Source organism: Pavona decussata, unplaced genomic scaffold (assembly GCF_977016875.1).
Source record: "Pavona decussata unplaced genomic scaffold, jaPavDecu1.1 SCAFFOLD_142, whole genome shotgun sequence".
In the NCBI taxonomy this organism is placed as follows: domain Eukaryota; kingdom Metazoa; phylum Cnidaria; class Anthozoa; order Scleractinia; family Agariciidae; genus Pavona; species Pavona decussata.
In genome coordinates, this window is record NW_028145555.1 from 180,672 (window position 1) to 194,774 (window position 14,103).

At 37.9% G+C, this 14,103-nt stretch overlaps 1 protein-coding gene and 2 pseudogenes across 9 annotated transcripts in view; 1 reads left to right on the forward strand and 2 right to left on the reverse strand.

Annotated features, from left to right (window-relative positions):
- Positions 1 to 10,690, reverse strand: part of LOC146466650 (uncharacterized) — a 35,477-nt gene extending 24,787 nt beyond the window's left edge. For 3 of the 9 annotated variants that reach the window (XM_085126951.1, XM_085126959.1, XM_085126957.1), the window contains exons 1-2: positions 6,729 to 7,080; positions 4,456 to 4,569 (exon numbers count right to left, since the gene is read on the reverse strand). In XM_085126951.1, coding sequence (XP_084983077.1) covers positions 4,456 to 4,569; positions 6,729 to 7,074 — 460 coding nt within the window. In that variant the 5' untranslated portion in view covers positions 7,075 to 7,080. Of the gene's footprint in view, positions 1 to 4,455; positions 4,570 to 6,728; positions 7,084 to 10,500 lie in introns of those variants that run through there. The other 6 variants (XM_085126958.1, XM_085126954.1, XM_085126953.1 and 3 more) reach the window with 4 other exon arrangements.
- Positions 10,691 to 10,721: 31 nt separating this feature from the next.
- Positions 10,722 to 11,829, reverse strand: LOC146466651 (uncharacterized; annotated as a pseudogene).
- A 149-nt stretch (positions 11,830 to 11,978) lies between these two features.
- LOC146466652 (uncharacterized) lies at positions 11,979 to 12,962 on the forward strand (annotated as a pseudogene).
- Positions 12,963 to 14,103: the final 1,141 nt, after the last annotated feature.

The following is a 14,103-nucleotide window of genomic DNA, read 5'->3' on the forward strand; positions in this document are numbered from 1 at the left end:
TTGCAAGAAATACATGTTTTACTTCGATCCGATAATTATTTTTGATGTGAGGCTATGATCTTGAATTCACCGCTCCCGAACCGGGTTTTCGGTGTCTGACACCACATGTTGCTAAGACCTTGTTTTAAAAATCAAACCAGTTTTGTTCCAAACGAAAAACATCCAGTCTGATAAAGTACATAATTATGGACATCATGAATGGTATGTTACTCATCTGAAGTGAAAATTAAATATTTAGGAGATTTTTCAATATTTACAATTTTTTAAGCGATTTCTCGTGATGCCAAATTGACAAATTTGCGAGGCTAAAATCATCGACTGGTACATGGCGTTGAGGATAAAGATTGACAGCACGTGAAAGAGCATCATTTCTTCTTATAAAATCCGCTTTCAAAACTATGGGCAACACAGAAGGAAATTTTTGAGGCCGCTAATTACAAGTAGTACTTTAGTGAAATTTGAGCTTTTCTGTCACGGCATTCCGTTGCTAAAACTCAGATAAACACAACATGAAAACGTTTCAAACAACAATTGTTTGTTGGTACTTGCTAAAGGTTTTGGCCCACGTTCATAATATTACTTTCCATGGTTTTTAATCATCTCGGGCAGGCACAAAAGATTGTAGCAGTTTTATCAGACCCCGAGTTCAAAAGCGTATAAAGGTCACAAAGGTCAGTTTACGTAGTCAACGTTTTGAATTCGGACCAGAATGTTTTGCATTGAATCTTACTTTAGAACAAATGAAAGAATAGCTACAAGTGCTACGTAATTCATACCTTTTTAGCGAGCTTTCTGTACATTGTAGAAACCATCACATCAATCAGGAACGATATATGCATTTTGCCGCGATTTAAAAATATGTTTAACGGCAGAGATTGCGTTACAGTTTGCGCAGACCACTTGCCCCCAGGGGGAGGGGGACTCCTATATCAAATTGACGAGTTGATCGTCATAAAGTTTGAAAAGCTAGTACCACTGAAAGGTACCAGAATTTGTTTTGAAGCCGTGGTCTGTATAATTTTCCTACTTAGTGGTACCAATTCTAAAATGAATACGCTAAGTGACAGTTGACTGATATTTATAATAACTTTCTCTCATATGTTTCCGCTCAATACCCTAAAACTGGCTAAAAGGTACCACCATACCTTTGACAGGTACCAAACGACGAATTTTAACCCCCGAAAGCTACGATCACCCCCGTCAATTTTTATATAAAGGTTCACCCCCGGGTACCCTGCGAGCAGAGGCCCTTCGACTTATCTAGGAAGATCAAAGAGACTCTGCTCGAATGGTACCCCCTGGGCGCATGCCAAGGGTAATTTTTCACTGCCCCTTCGATACAAACTGTAACTGCGATTTACTTGTGAGCTGTATTTTCTGTCACTGAACTTTCTAAACGTGCAGTTAGCCCACGTTGGTATTCAGATCGCTTCAGTTTTTTTATTTTGCTCTGCAATCCAACTTTTAAAATGCTCGATTCTGCCGGTTTCACTGCGTTCAAACAAATTGAGCCGAAATGGTATCGTGTGAGTATGCTTCGATTGTTGGAGGACAATGTGGACAAAGTGTTGGAAATCCAGCGAATATCCAATGTATTCCAATCAGAGATTGTGGCACAGACATTCGAAACTATCTAATTGCCACGGGGTTTGCTGACTGAACACTGAAAACTGAGGCGGAGCTTCTCGTAGGCAGAGCAGGTATCGAATAACTGTAACGCAAAACTCCTGACCTTAAATAAGAATTACCTTTAAAAACGCTTGCAATTTGATTCTGAATTACTGGTTATTACATCCACACACATTTATGATTTTTAGTGATTTTTTTAAAAGTTATTTGGCCCTGTGCTTTGTCACTGTTACAGTTTCCCGACGTAAACAATGGGGAGCTTAGTGGGGAGGCGGTAGGGTAAGAGCGAGGAGGGAAACGGGGTTGCGTCACCACTGTCGTCCCTATTTTCCCCAATTCCTGCAGTACGACTCACACCTGCTACAGTCGACCACAGAACATTGTCAGTAGAAATAAGGGAGGGATGTAGGGGGAGCAATTTTTGTCAGAAAGAGGGCCACGGTTTCACAGCCTGGACGGCACAGCTACGCTCCTTTGGCTGTAAAGCCAGTTCTACAAAGTGACATAACTAACTGACTAAACTTCAGGGCAAAATTTCCCATGATATCTTCGAAATCGATGACAGCCATCTAATCAGGTCCATTTTTTATTCAAGACATCGAGATGCTTATGGCATCAGACGACGCTGCCAAAACCGATTCTGCGCCGGTCCCACCAAGTTGGGCAGCTAATCATTTCAAGCAAACGAAGGGAGATCGGAGCATCACATTTGTGCAATCCAGACTTATCCACAAGATGAACTCGATATTAGTGCCTGTCGGCTTTCGCAAGCACTCTTAAAATTCAGAGCATAGCACCAAATATTCAGGCAACATGATCTTGTTGGATCGTGTTCTTACTTTGACCCATTAAGGCCAAAGAAACCATATGCCTGCTCAAATTCCATGAACTATCTTTTATCTTTTATACAACAGACAATTTTTGTGAACAATAAATTGAAAATTGGGTCTTATCCAGATGAACTAGACAGTCACATTGCTTTTAACTCTCCTTGAGTAGCATTCATGGTAGCCTCGCGAAACGCCCCTCGGGGACGGGGGCGATGAGAGGCGGCTGTATTCGCAGGCTACGTTAGACTGAAATTTGAAAAACTTTATCAAAAATCAAAACAACTGCGCGAGTGTAGACGCAATCAGATAAAATTGTGATAACCCAAAACCGTAATCTCAGTTTGAACTGATTATATAATTAATTGTCTTTGGGGTCTAGCTGGACGAAACATCGCTTTCTATCCCGTAGAGAAGGGCGTACGTAAGTGCAAGGTCAGCGGTCTACCGGTGAAATGTACGTAAAACAATCTTTGTGACCAAATGTATAAAACGGCCTAAGGTGTTACGATGTTTCCTATAGATGTCCCATATTTCTTAAACATCCAGTGTGGCCGCTCAAAGGTATGAATTATATAGCACTCTTAGCTGTTTGCTCCACTTTTTCAAAGTAAGATTGAATGAAAGAAGTCCTGGTTTCATTTTATTCCATATTCACTAGTGTTGCGACCGGTTGACAACGTAAACTGACCCGTGTACGGCTTTTGAACTCCGCTAAAATCTTTTGACACTGCCCCTAAAAGAAGGAAAATAGTCTTATAAGCATGGGTCATACTTTTCAAACTTTATGACGATCAACCCGTCAATTTGATATAGGAGTCCCCCTCCCCCTGGGGGCAAGTGGTCTGCGCAAACTGTAACGCAATCTCTGCCGTTAAACGTATTTTTAAATCGCGGCAAAATGCATATATCGTTCCTGATTGATGTGATGGTTTCTACAATGTACAGAAAGCTCGCTAAAAAGGTATGAATTACGTAGCACTTGTAGCTATTCTTTCATTTGTTCTAAAGTAAGATTCAATGCAAAACATTCTGGTCCGAATTCAAAACGTTGACTACGTAAACTGACCTTTGTGACCTTTATACGCTTTTGAACTCGGGGTCTAATAAAACTGCTACAATCTTTTGTGCCTGCCCGAGATGATTAAAAACCATGGAAAGTAATATTATGAACGTGGGCCAAAACCTTTAGCAAGTACCAACAAACAATTGTTGTTTGAAACGTTTTCATGTTGTGTTTATCTGAGTTTTAGCAACGGAATGCCGTGACAGAAAAGCTCAAATTTCACTAAAGTACTACTTGTAATTAGCGGCCTCAAAAATTTCCTTCTGTGTTGCCCATAGTTTTGAAAGCGGATTTTATAAGAAGAAATGATGCTCTTTCACGTGCTGTCAATCTTTATCCTCAACGCCATGTACCAGTCGATGATTTTAGCCTCGCAAATTTGTCAATTTGGCATCACGAGAAATCGCTTAAAAAATTGTAAATATTGAAAAATCTCCTAAATATTTAATTTTCACTTCAGATGAGTAACATACCATTCATGATGTCCATAATTATGTACTTTATCAGACTGGATGTTTTTCGTTTGGAACAAAACTGGTTTGATTTTTAAAACAAGGTCTTAGCAACATGTGGTGTCAGACACCGAAAACCCGGTTCGGGAGCGGTGAATTCAGGATCATAGCCTCACATCAAAAATAATTATCGGATCGAAGTAAAACATGTATTTCTTGCAATAGTTTACCGTGGGCTATGTTGTGAATTTTTTTGAGAATTTTGAATTTTTCGCTATTGCACACCTCTGGTTGATATTTACAGACATCCGCTCTTAAGCTTTTTTTCTTATCAGCACACGTTCCGTTGCTCAGACACGTATTGCTCGCGCATTCATTAAAATCTACGACAATTTGCGTAACCACAAAAAGTTAAGAACGCAAATAAACTCTTAGTCCTTTACTACGAGTTCATAGTAACTTGTTTGCTATTGCCTCTAACCTGTTTCACATCGGTTGCCAATAAATCCTCCTGGACAGGTGCAGTTAAAGCTGTTTATCTTATCAACACACGTGCCATTGTTCAAACACGGGTTACTGTCGCATTCATTGATCTCTGCAACAAACATAACATGAACAACTTTTAAACAGTCTTTACAGTATCAGTAAATCTGAATTTAAGCTATCTATACCATATCCATGCGCTTATTTTTAGCTTTAGCGGAACTGTGATATGGATTGGTTACCTAAGAGATAATTAAAAGAATCAAAAACTAAATGTATTTAAAATTAAAATTAAAGAGAAAAAAACCGTATCTTCAAACACGAGCTCATTTACTCATACTCAGGTATTACACGCGGCATTCTTGCAAGGTATAGGTTTAATATTTGTAGTAGAAGTAGTCAGCTTGTTAGTAAGTATAGTTAGTTTTTTTTTTATCATTTTTAGCGACTATAAAATTTGACACCTAAAAATAAATAAATAAATAAATAAATAAATAGGTTATTATGGATAATCATATGGCAGCCAAAAGGCAGAATTGTATAATTATTTACATAGATATGGAGAATATTTTAAAATTCAGCACCATCAACTATTTACTATTTAATATTTACTATTTAATATCATAAAAATGTAAATAAGAGATAATGGGAAAATGTTTAACTCCCAAACATTTTGAAAACAGTACATCGTAAGCAACAGACAGACATTCAAATTTGGCATGACGACTAACACGTAAACGTTTTGAGTTTCTTACTCTGTACATTGGTATCAAGATTAGAAGCTGTAGGAGTGTTACCAGACCTCACCATTGATACCATTATTGCAGCTAAAACTAAAGCAGCAATACCTACCAGGCAGGCAACGAAAATAGCAATGGCTATAAAGAACATCAGACGGCGTTCTCCTCTAGTCGATGCCATAACAGCACAAAAATGATTCGAACTACGCATTCCACGAAGGTAATTATATTATGAGAAACTCGGTGCACAACTAAAAACCTTATTTGAAGAAGCAGCACTGCAAAGTTGAATAGTTGCATCTCTTTCGGAGAGCGTCTATATTTCGTGCAGTTGCACTTAATATAGTTAATAGCATTGCATGCCAAGGAACGCTATAATACCCCATAATTTATGACTAATGTTCTGCTTAGTTGAACAGCCGAAACTGCTTGAAAAACACCTTATATCGTTAAAATTGGAAACAGTATAAAGAAATACATGCTAACCTTTAAGCTCGATTTTAGCCCAGCATGCTGCGAGAAATTTAGTCTGCAGCTCATTTTCAACAAGATAAATAATTAGAGTTCATTAACCAATATTAACCAATATTTAATTCGCCTTCGAATATTCATCCATTCGCGCGCTTTTTATCATTCGTCAAAGGCTGTAGTCAGGTTGCCGAAAGTCCATTTCTTCAAGAATTCTTTAACCAGAGAACGTTTCTTAGCTTTTGATCTCTATAATCCTGGTTACTCGTGCATTCTTAACAGAAAATGTCATTTCGAGCTTTCGAGATATTTAATGCTTAAAGACTTTGTTTTCGATTGTAGGGTAATAAGGCTGGTTTGTGCACCGAAGCTATTGATTTTTTGTCAGGTCATAAATAGGGCAAGGAAAATCGCAGATTTTGGTCATAAATAGGGTAAGGGTTTTGAGAAGTGGGCTGCACACCCCTATCCCCCCCCCCCCCCCCCCGGGGGCTCGTCGTAGACTTTCTAACAAGTTACTGGTAGGCAATAATTAAGGTTACAAAAGCCATAACTCTTTTGCTCATCAGCAGATTAAACTGTGCTCTAGCTCACAAAATGCCATACAGAATTGATTTTTAAAAGTCTGTTGACACAGGAAAATTAAAAGTAAGGGATAAAGTGGAGTGAAGTTAACGCCTTTAGAATAGTGCAGTTCCTTCAGTTCGAGTTATTTTAAATAACAAAGGAAATTGTTTGTCATTATAAGTGAGTTTACTCCTGTAACAGTAAGATTAGCTCCATCCGTATAGGAACAGAAAATGGTCTAAATGAAAAAGTGAAGATAATCCTCCAAAAGAGATTGTTTTAAAATAAATTGTCAAACTGTAATTTTGGATTAGAAAAGACTCTCTCAAAATCATTGCGTAATAAACAACAATAATTATGCAACTAGCACTTGTGTTGAAATGCATTTAAATGTTTTACGTTTAGTTCTTAAACCGGTCAGATCTGAAGTACTTTTAACGATGGCAACCTTTTTCCTACATAAATTGTTCACACGTAAACGTTTTGAGTTTCTTACCTTGTACATTGGTATCAAAATTAGAGGCTGTCGGGGTGTTAGCAGACCTCACCATTGATACCATTATCGCAGCTGAAACTAAAGCAGCAATAGCTACCAGACATGCAGCGAAAATAGCAATAGCTATAAAGAACATCAGTCGGCGGTCAGCTCTAGTTGATACCATAATACAGCACGAAAATGATTCGAAAACTGTACACTTAAATTTTGGTAGTTTTAAGAATCCCCGCCGGAGTGTGTTACTTAAACGTTGTTTGAAGATATAGCTCTGCTGATTTAAATAATTGAATCTGCTTTGGAGGGAATCTATCTTTCGTTCAGTCCCACTGAAGACAATTAATAGCATTAGTTGTACCCTCCTCTAATGAACTCCTCAGGCGAATTTGCTTTCCAGGGGTTTCTATGAGTAATTTATTTTTACTAAAAATAGTTAATAGCATTGCATCCCAAACCCTGTTTTGACCCCTACTACTCGTGGCTAATGTTCAGCTCAGTTAAACAGCTAAACTACTTGGAAAACACTCTATATAGTTAAAATAGGAAATATAATGTAGAATTACATGTTAGGTTTTAAACTCGATTTTAGTGCAGCATGCTGCGAGAAATTTAGTCAGCAGCTCATTTTCAATAAGATAATTAATTAAACTTCATTTATACCCCGGGAGCAGTAAACATGCCACCGCTCAACCGTGATTAGGGGAAAGTTACGGCCTAATTCTTTCCATTTTTTTCTAAAAAATTACTTCGCTCCCTCGCCAAATATATTCCAGTAACTGTGGAATGTACGCTTTTATTCCTCTTTCTTTTTTCGCCCAATAAACGAATTCAAATATCAAAACCCGACTGGTATTAGTCCTGTAGGAGCATTAACGATTGATCAGTTTTGAAATTTCCATTTTTAGTGGATTTGAAGTCTTAAGCGATCAAGCATAGCCTGTCAATGTAAAACAAAGCCACGATAACCTGTTGAATTGTGATACGTAGATAGCTGTAGTGACAAAATGACCTTGATTTCTTCTCAGACCGCAGGTGAAGTAGATCACCACAAGATAGATATTACCGTCCAATTTTTTAGCGTCATTTCACAGTTTTTGATATAAAGTGCAAGTCATTACGCTCTTGAAGAACTTAGCGACTACTTCTTCTGGCAAAGAGCTTATTTCTGTGGGAGGTTCCTTTTTTTAGAAATTTGAAATAAAAGACAGAGGGTTGCCATTGGCTTCCAAGTCATTCGTGTAATGTCAAATTTCTTGCGATTTTTTCTCTGTTGTGTTCGGGTGGCTGGATGCGTGATATAAGAGACTGGAATCTCTGCTGATTTTGTGTTTCCACACTTTTATATCGCCCAAATGGGTAGATGCCTTGAAAGTCGAAAAAAAAAAAAAAAAGTAACACATTTAAAATGTTAAGATTGTCACAAAGGATCCAACATTAGTTGATCATTCGCAGATTAACAATCACTTAATTGACTCTGAAAACCTAAGAGTGATTGAAAAAGGTGACCACCGCATACTGCATGACTAGTAAAGCAGATGACAATTCCATGCCGTTGCCTAGGGGCATTCTTTTAAAATAGTCTTTTATAATTAGTTTATTATTCCGCTATTTTTTCGCACTGACATATGGTTATATTCATCCATTCGCGCGCTTTTTATCATTCGTCAAAGACTGCAGTCAGGTTGCCGAAAGTCAATTTCTTACAGAAATTGTTAACCAGAGAACGTTTATTACTTCTTAGTCTCTATAATCCTAGCTACTCGTGCATTTGTAACAGAAAATATCATCTCGAACTTTCGATAAATTCAATGCTTAAAGACTTTTCTTTCGATTGAGGGGTAATAAGGCTGGTTTGTGCGCCGAAGCTTTTGGTTTTGGGCTCGTCGTATACTTTCGTTTAAGTTAAGTAGGAAATAGAGAAATTCGGAAATATACACTTGCGAAACCCATGCAAGATAGGATTCTTTTACATCAAATAATTTATTGATAACTCTTTTACTCACCAGTAATTACTCACCAGCAGATTAAACTGTGCTTTAGCTTACATAAATAATTACTTTTAAAAGCTATTTTGAAAGTCGGTTGACACAGGAAAAGTTAAAGTAAGGGATAAAGTGGAGTGAAGTTAACGCCTTTAGATAGCGCAGTTCCCACGGTTTGAGTTATTACAAATCACAGAAGAAATCAGTTATTTATCATTATAAGTGAGTTTACTCCTGTAACAGTAAGATTAACTCCGTTTGGAGATTGGATAAATTTCAGCTACCGACTTGGAGCTAACTAAAGCAGTTAAGATAATCACCAAAAAGAGACTGTTTTAAAATAAATTGTCAAACTGAAATTTTGGACTAGAAAGAACTCTTCCAAGATCATTGCGTAATAAAGACAAGGATACTTATGCAACTAGCACTTGTGTTGAAATGCATTTAAATGTTTTACGTTTAGTTCTTAAACCGGTCAGATCTGAAGTACTTTTAACGATGGCAACCTTTTTCCTACATAAATTGTTCACACGTAAACGTTTTGAGTTTCTTACCTTGTACATTGGTATCAAAATTAGAGGCTGTCGGGGTGTTAGCAGACCTCACCATTGATACCATTATCGCAGCTGAAACTAAAGCAGCAATAGCTACCAGACATGCAGCGAAAATAGCAATAGCTATAAAGAACATCAGTCGGCGGTCAGCTCTAGTTGATACCATAATACAGCACGAAAATGATTCGAAAACTGTACACTTAAATTTTGGTAGTTTTAAGAATCCCCGCCGGAGTGTGTTACTTAAACGTTGTTTGAAGATATAGCTCTGCTGATTTAAATAATTGAATCTGCTTTGGAGGGAATCTATCTTTCGTTCAGTCCCACTGAAGACAATTAATAGCATTAGTTGTACCCTCCTCTAATGAACTCCTCAGGCGAATTTGCTTTCCAGGGGTTTCTATGAGTAATTTATTTTTACTAAAAATAGTTAATAGCATTGCATGCCAAACCCTAATTGACCCCTACTACTCGTGGCTAATGTTCAGCTCAGTTAAACAGCTAAACTACTTGGAAAACACTCTATATAGTTAAAATAGGAAATATAATGTAGAATTACATGTTAGGTTTTAAACTCGATTTTAGTGCAGCATGCTGCGAGAAATTTAGTCAGCAGCTCATTTTCAATAAGATAATTAATTAAACTTCATTTATACCCCGGGAGCAGTAAACATGCCACCGCTCAACCGTGATTAGGGGAAAGTTACGGCCTAATTCTTTCAATTTTTTTCTAAAAAATTACTTCGCTCCCTCGCCAAATATATTCCAGTAACTGTGGAATGTACGCTTTTATTCCTCTTTCTTTTTTTGGCCCAATAAACGAATTTAAATATCAAAACCCGACTGGTATTAGTCCTGTAGGAGCATTAACGATTGATCAGTTTTGAAATTTCCATTTTTAGTGGATTTGAAGTCTTAAGCGATCAAGCATAGCCTGTCAATGTAAAACAAAGCCACGATAACCTGTTGAATTGTGATACGTAGATAGCTGTAGTGACAAAATGACCTTGAAAGACTAGAAAGAACTCTTCCAAGATCATTGCGTAATAAAGACAAGGATACTTATGCAACTAGCACTTGTGTTGAAATGCATTTAAATTTTTTACGTTTAGTTCTTAAACAGGTCAGACTTGAATGAGTACTTTAAACGATTGCAACCAGTTTTAATTCAGGCATCGTAAGCAACAGACTTTCAAATTTGGCATGACGACTAACACGTAAACGTTTTGAGTTTCTTACCTTGTACATTGGTATCAAGATTAGTAGCTGTCGGAGTGTTACGAGACCTCACCATTGATATCGTTATTGCAGCTAAAACTAAAGCGGCAATAGCTACCAGGCAGGCAACCAAAATAGCAATGGCTATAAAGAACATCAGTCGGCGGTCATCTCTAGTTGATGCCATTTAATATACAGCGCGAAAATGATTCGAAAAACTGTATACTGAAATTTATGTAGTTTTAAGAATCCGTTTGGTACAGTTTTTCATCTGACAGCAAACAAACGAAACCACAATGTGGTTTTACCCCCTTGATATTATCAAGAAGTTCTCTGTTGTCCTTTGTCGGATCACTGTTCCTTTCAGATGGATGTGTAGGATCATTCAAAGGTTTGGCAGTTTTCCTTTCTTCCCTTCCATAAATCTTTTTTGAAAAATTAAATTCGTATACTGACTGTGAATCAAGCTTCCTCTTTCTCGGTTGGTTGCAAGTCTGCAGTCTTGAGGTACATGTTTCAAATTCCGTTGTACACCAGCTCAGTCTCACTAATTCTTCAATCGCATAACAACGGGCTGCTATGCGTTTACAAGAACCACGTGGACCTTTGCCAGCTGGGCAGGGGCAGCTAGCAAGTGCGATATCACCTTCATGTTCACCATCATTACATAGTGAGAGTTTTACATTAGAACTCAAGTTTTTTTTTCATTTCAGGTAGGCAGTCGCATCGAAAATGTACTTTGTCATCGTCACTAGCGAGTTCCAGTTTTTGGATGTGTCCATGTCAAAACAAACCGAAAGCTTTGGTGCTGATGTTCTTGTAGTCTTCGTTGGACTCGTTGTCTTTAGCTTTTCTTTCAATGAAGTAGGAAACGATGTTTTTCATATTAAATCCAGGGACATCGTTCTTCGCGTCAACAATATAAACCCGTTGAACAAGTGGTCGTTCTGACGGACGTCGTTAGATCCATTATCTGTTTACTTCATTAAAAGTGTTGCCATTTGTCTGTAAAATTTCCCTCCCACCCATTCTTGATATAGCTGACGACCCTGCGGAAAGTAAAACAGATTAACATAGAACTTATACTTTTAAATCAAACCGCTTTAGGCAATGACACAGAGAAATAAATATTGGAGTCTTTAATACCTTTGAGATAGCTCAGCCTTCGTAGCTTCGTAACGTCGGACCACGCACTCCATCTTTCGCTGTTCATTTCCAGTATGATAACCATTCCTTTAGTCTTTCTTTAGTCAGGTGCCGTGGGCAATTACCACTGAGTAACTGGACCTTCTCTTCAGCGGAAAAGAAAGCCGATTCTGGAAGATTTTGGGTAATATTTACGCTTTCCATAAGTTTTGTCTCACTTTTTCTTGCAAGTTTTCAAGATTCATGTCGACCCGATAGTTTCGCTTTGACGTCTACTCATCAAAAGAGAGAGAGGCTTGGGCCACAATCATGGCCGGACGTGTGTAATTGAGCTCCGTACCGCCCTTGTTTCACCGGACCACAAACAACCACGTGGTGACCAATTAAACATGGCGTCTCCTTCTGATTGCAACCAACCACTTCGGGTGGAATTAGGCTAAACTGAACCGAACCTAAAGGATAAACACAACCTTCTCAAGAATATTCAGGGTGCCATCGACATAATTCAAGGCACTATTACTTCATTAGCTAAAGATAACAGCAAACTGACTGAGGAGGTTGCGGAGCTTCGACACGAAATCTCAAAGAGTAACAGCGCAGTCACCAAACTACAAAAAGAACTCAAGCACCAAAACACATACGTAGCGTCACTGGAAATCGAGTTAAACAGGGTTAAAAATACAGTCAAGGAACAGAAGGAAAACATTGAAGAATTGCAGGTAAGCTTTGAAGAGCTTGAGCAATATTCTAGGAAGAACTCTGTAGAAATACACGCCATTCCCGAAGACATCGATGCCCAGACCGATGAGATTGTGTGCACAGTGGCTGAGGCAGTTGGAGTGGAAATGACGGCTGAAAAGATCGAGATATCGCATCGTCTATATCGTAAACAGGGAATAAAGCCAATAATTGTTAAATTTGCAAATCACAAAGACAAAACTAAATTATACAAAGCTCGCACTCAGCTCAAGAATGTAACCCTCTCAAGTATTTTACCGAGCTCCTTGTCCTCCGGACAAAGGAACCACCGCATCTTTATTAATGAAAACTTGACCAATTACAGAAGGGAAATGATGTCCTTGGCTCTACAGAAGAAGAAAAATGGAAAGATTATAAGTTTCTGGTTGTTGGATGGGAAAGTATTTATCAAAACGGCCCCTTCGGGGAGACCAAGGAAAATGCTTTCCATCGAAGACGTAAAGCAACTCTAGGATGCCATTTATTGCTATTAACTATCCTGTATTCTTGAAGAGTGTACTATTAGCATATATGCCGGTATCTAGCGGATCTGTCGATTTATAGGCTGTTGCTCGAAGGGTAGTACATAGGTTGTTTAATTGCCTCTTGATTTCATAGACTTTATGTTTGTATTCTTGTGCCTAGCGTCCTATTATTGGGTTGTTTGTGTACCTATGTTTTAGGTGTTGATGTAATATTGTTTTTTTTTCTCCGACATGTTAGATTTATCTAAGTGCAGTTTACTTTCTTTGAATGTGAGAGGCTTGAAAAGCCAACTTAAAAGAAGAAGTATTTTCAGTTATTTGAAGAGCCAAAAATGTTTATTTTATCTCCTACAAGAAACATACTCTGAACCAAAAGATGAAGTAGTGTGGAAACATGAATGGGGAGGTGGCATCTTTTTCTCCCATGGGACCAATCGTCAGAAAGGAGTTTGTATTCTGATTAACTCTTCTTATGATCTATCCGTCACCAGCCATTTCAGCGATCCAGAAGGGAGGATCGTAATCATCAACTTGATTATTCATAAGGTAAAACTCTCTATTTGCAACATTTATGCTCGTAATAACTTGGTGCAACAGAACAACTTTATCCAAGGCTTAAGAGCCGATTTCTGAAATTATCAAAAATTGGGCGTCAGTCGTGAAATTTCGAATTCCTTCATATTTTGCCCATATAATCTCTAAAGTGGCGTATTTTCAAAAATAATGTTAAAAGTTTCATCAGCGTGTTATTTTTTTCGAAATCGGGCAAAGTTTGAAATACGGCAAATTAGCGTCCTTTCGGTCACGAAACTTACTAAAAATAACCCATTTTCATCTCGCTCGTAGAAAGAAACGCGATGTCCTCCATTAATGAAATGTTTACAAAATATAAACACATCCCTCTTCTTCATAATGCACTAGTTAAATTTAGATAAGCTTGAAAATTGGAAGTGCTTCGACCGTTAGAAGAAACCCCATTTCGGCAGTTTAAAAATCTAAGCTTTAATTCATCTACTGATTGAGTTTTTAAGACAGGAAAGGCAATTACTTTAGAATTATCAAGCCAAGATGGTATAAATTCACTTAGAAGAGGTCAATTTCAACACAAAAGAAACCCAATTGGTACGTCAAGTTTGAATTTAAAATGAAGACATTGTTGAAGCACAACCTTTGTAGTTTACTGTGTTAAAATATTTCTGGCGGCAATGCAATAGTACCCCGTCGACAGACCAAAATGTCAAGGGTACTTTGACAC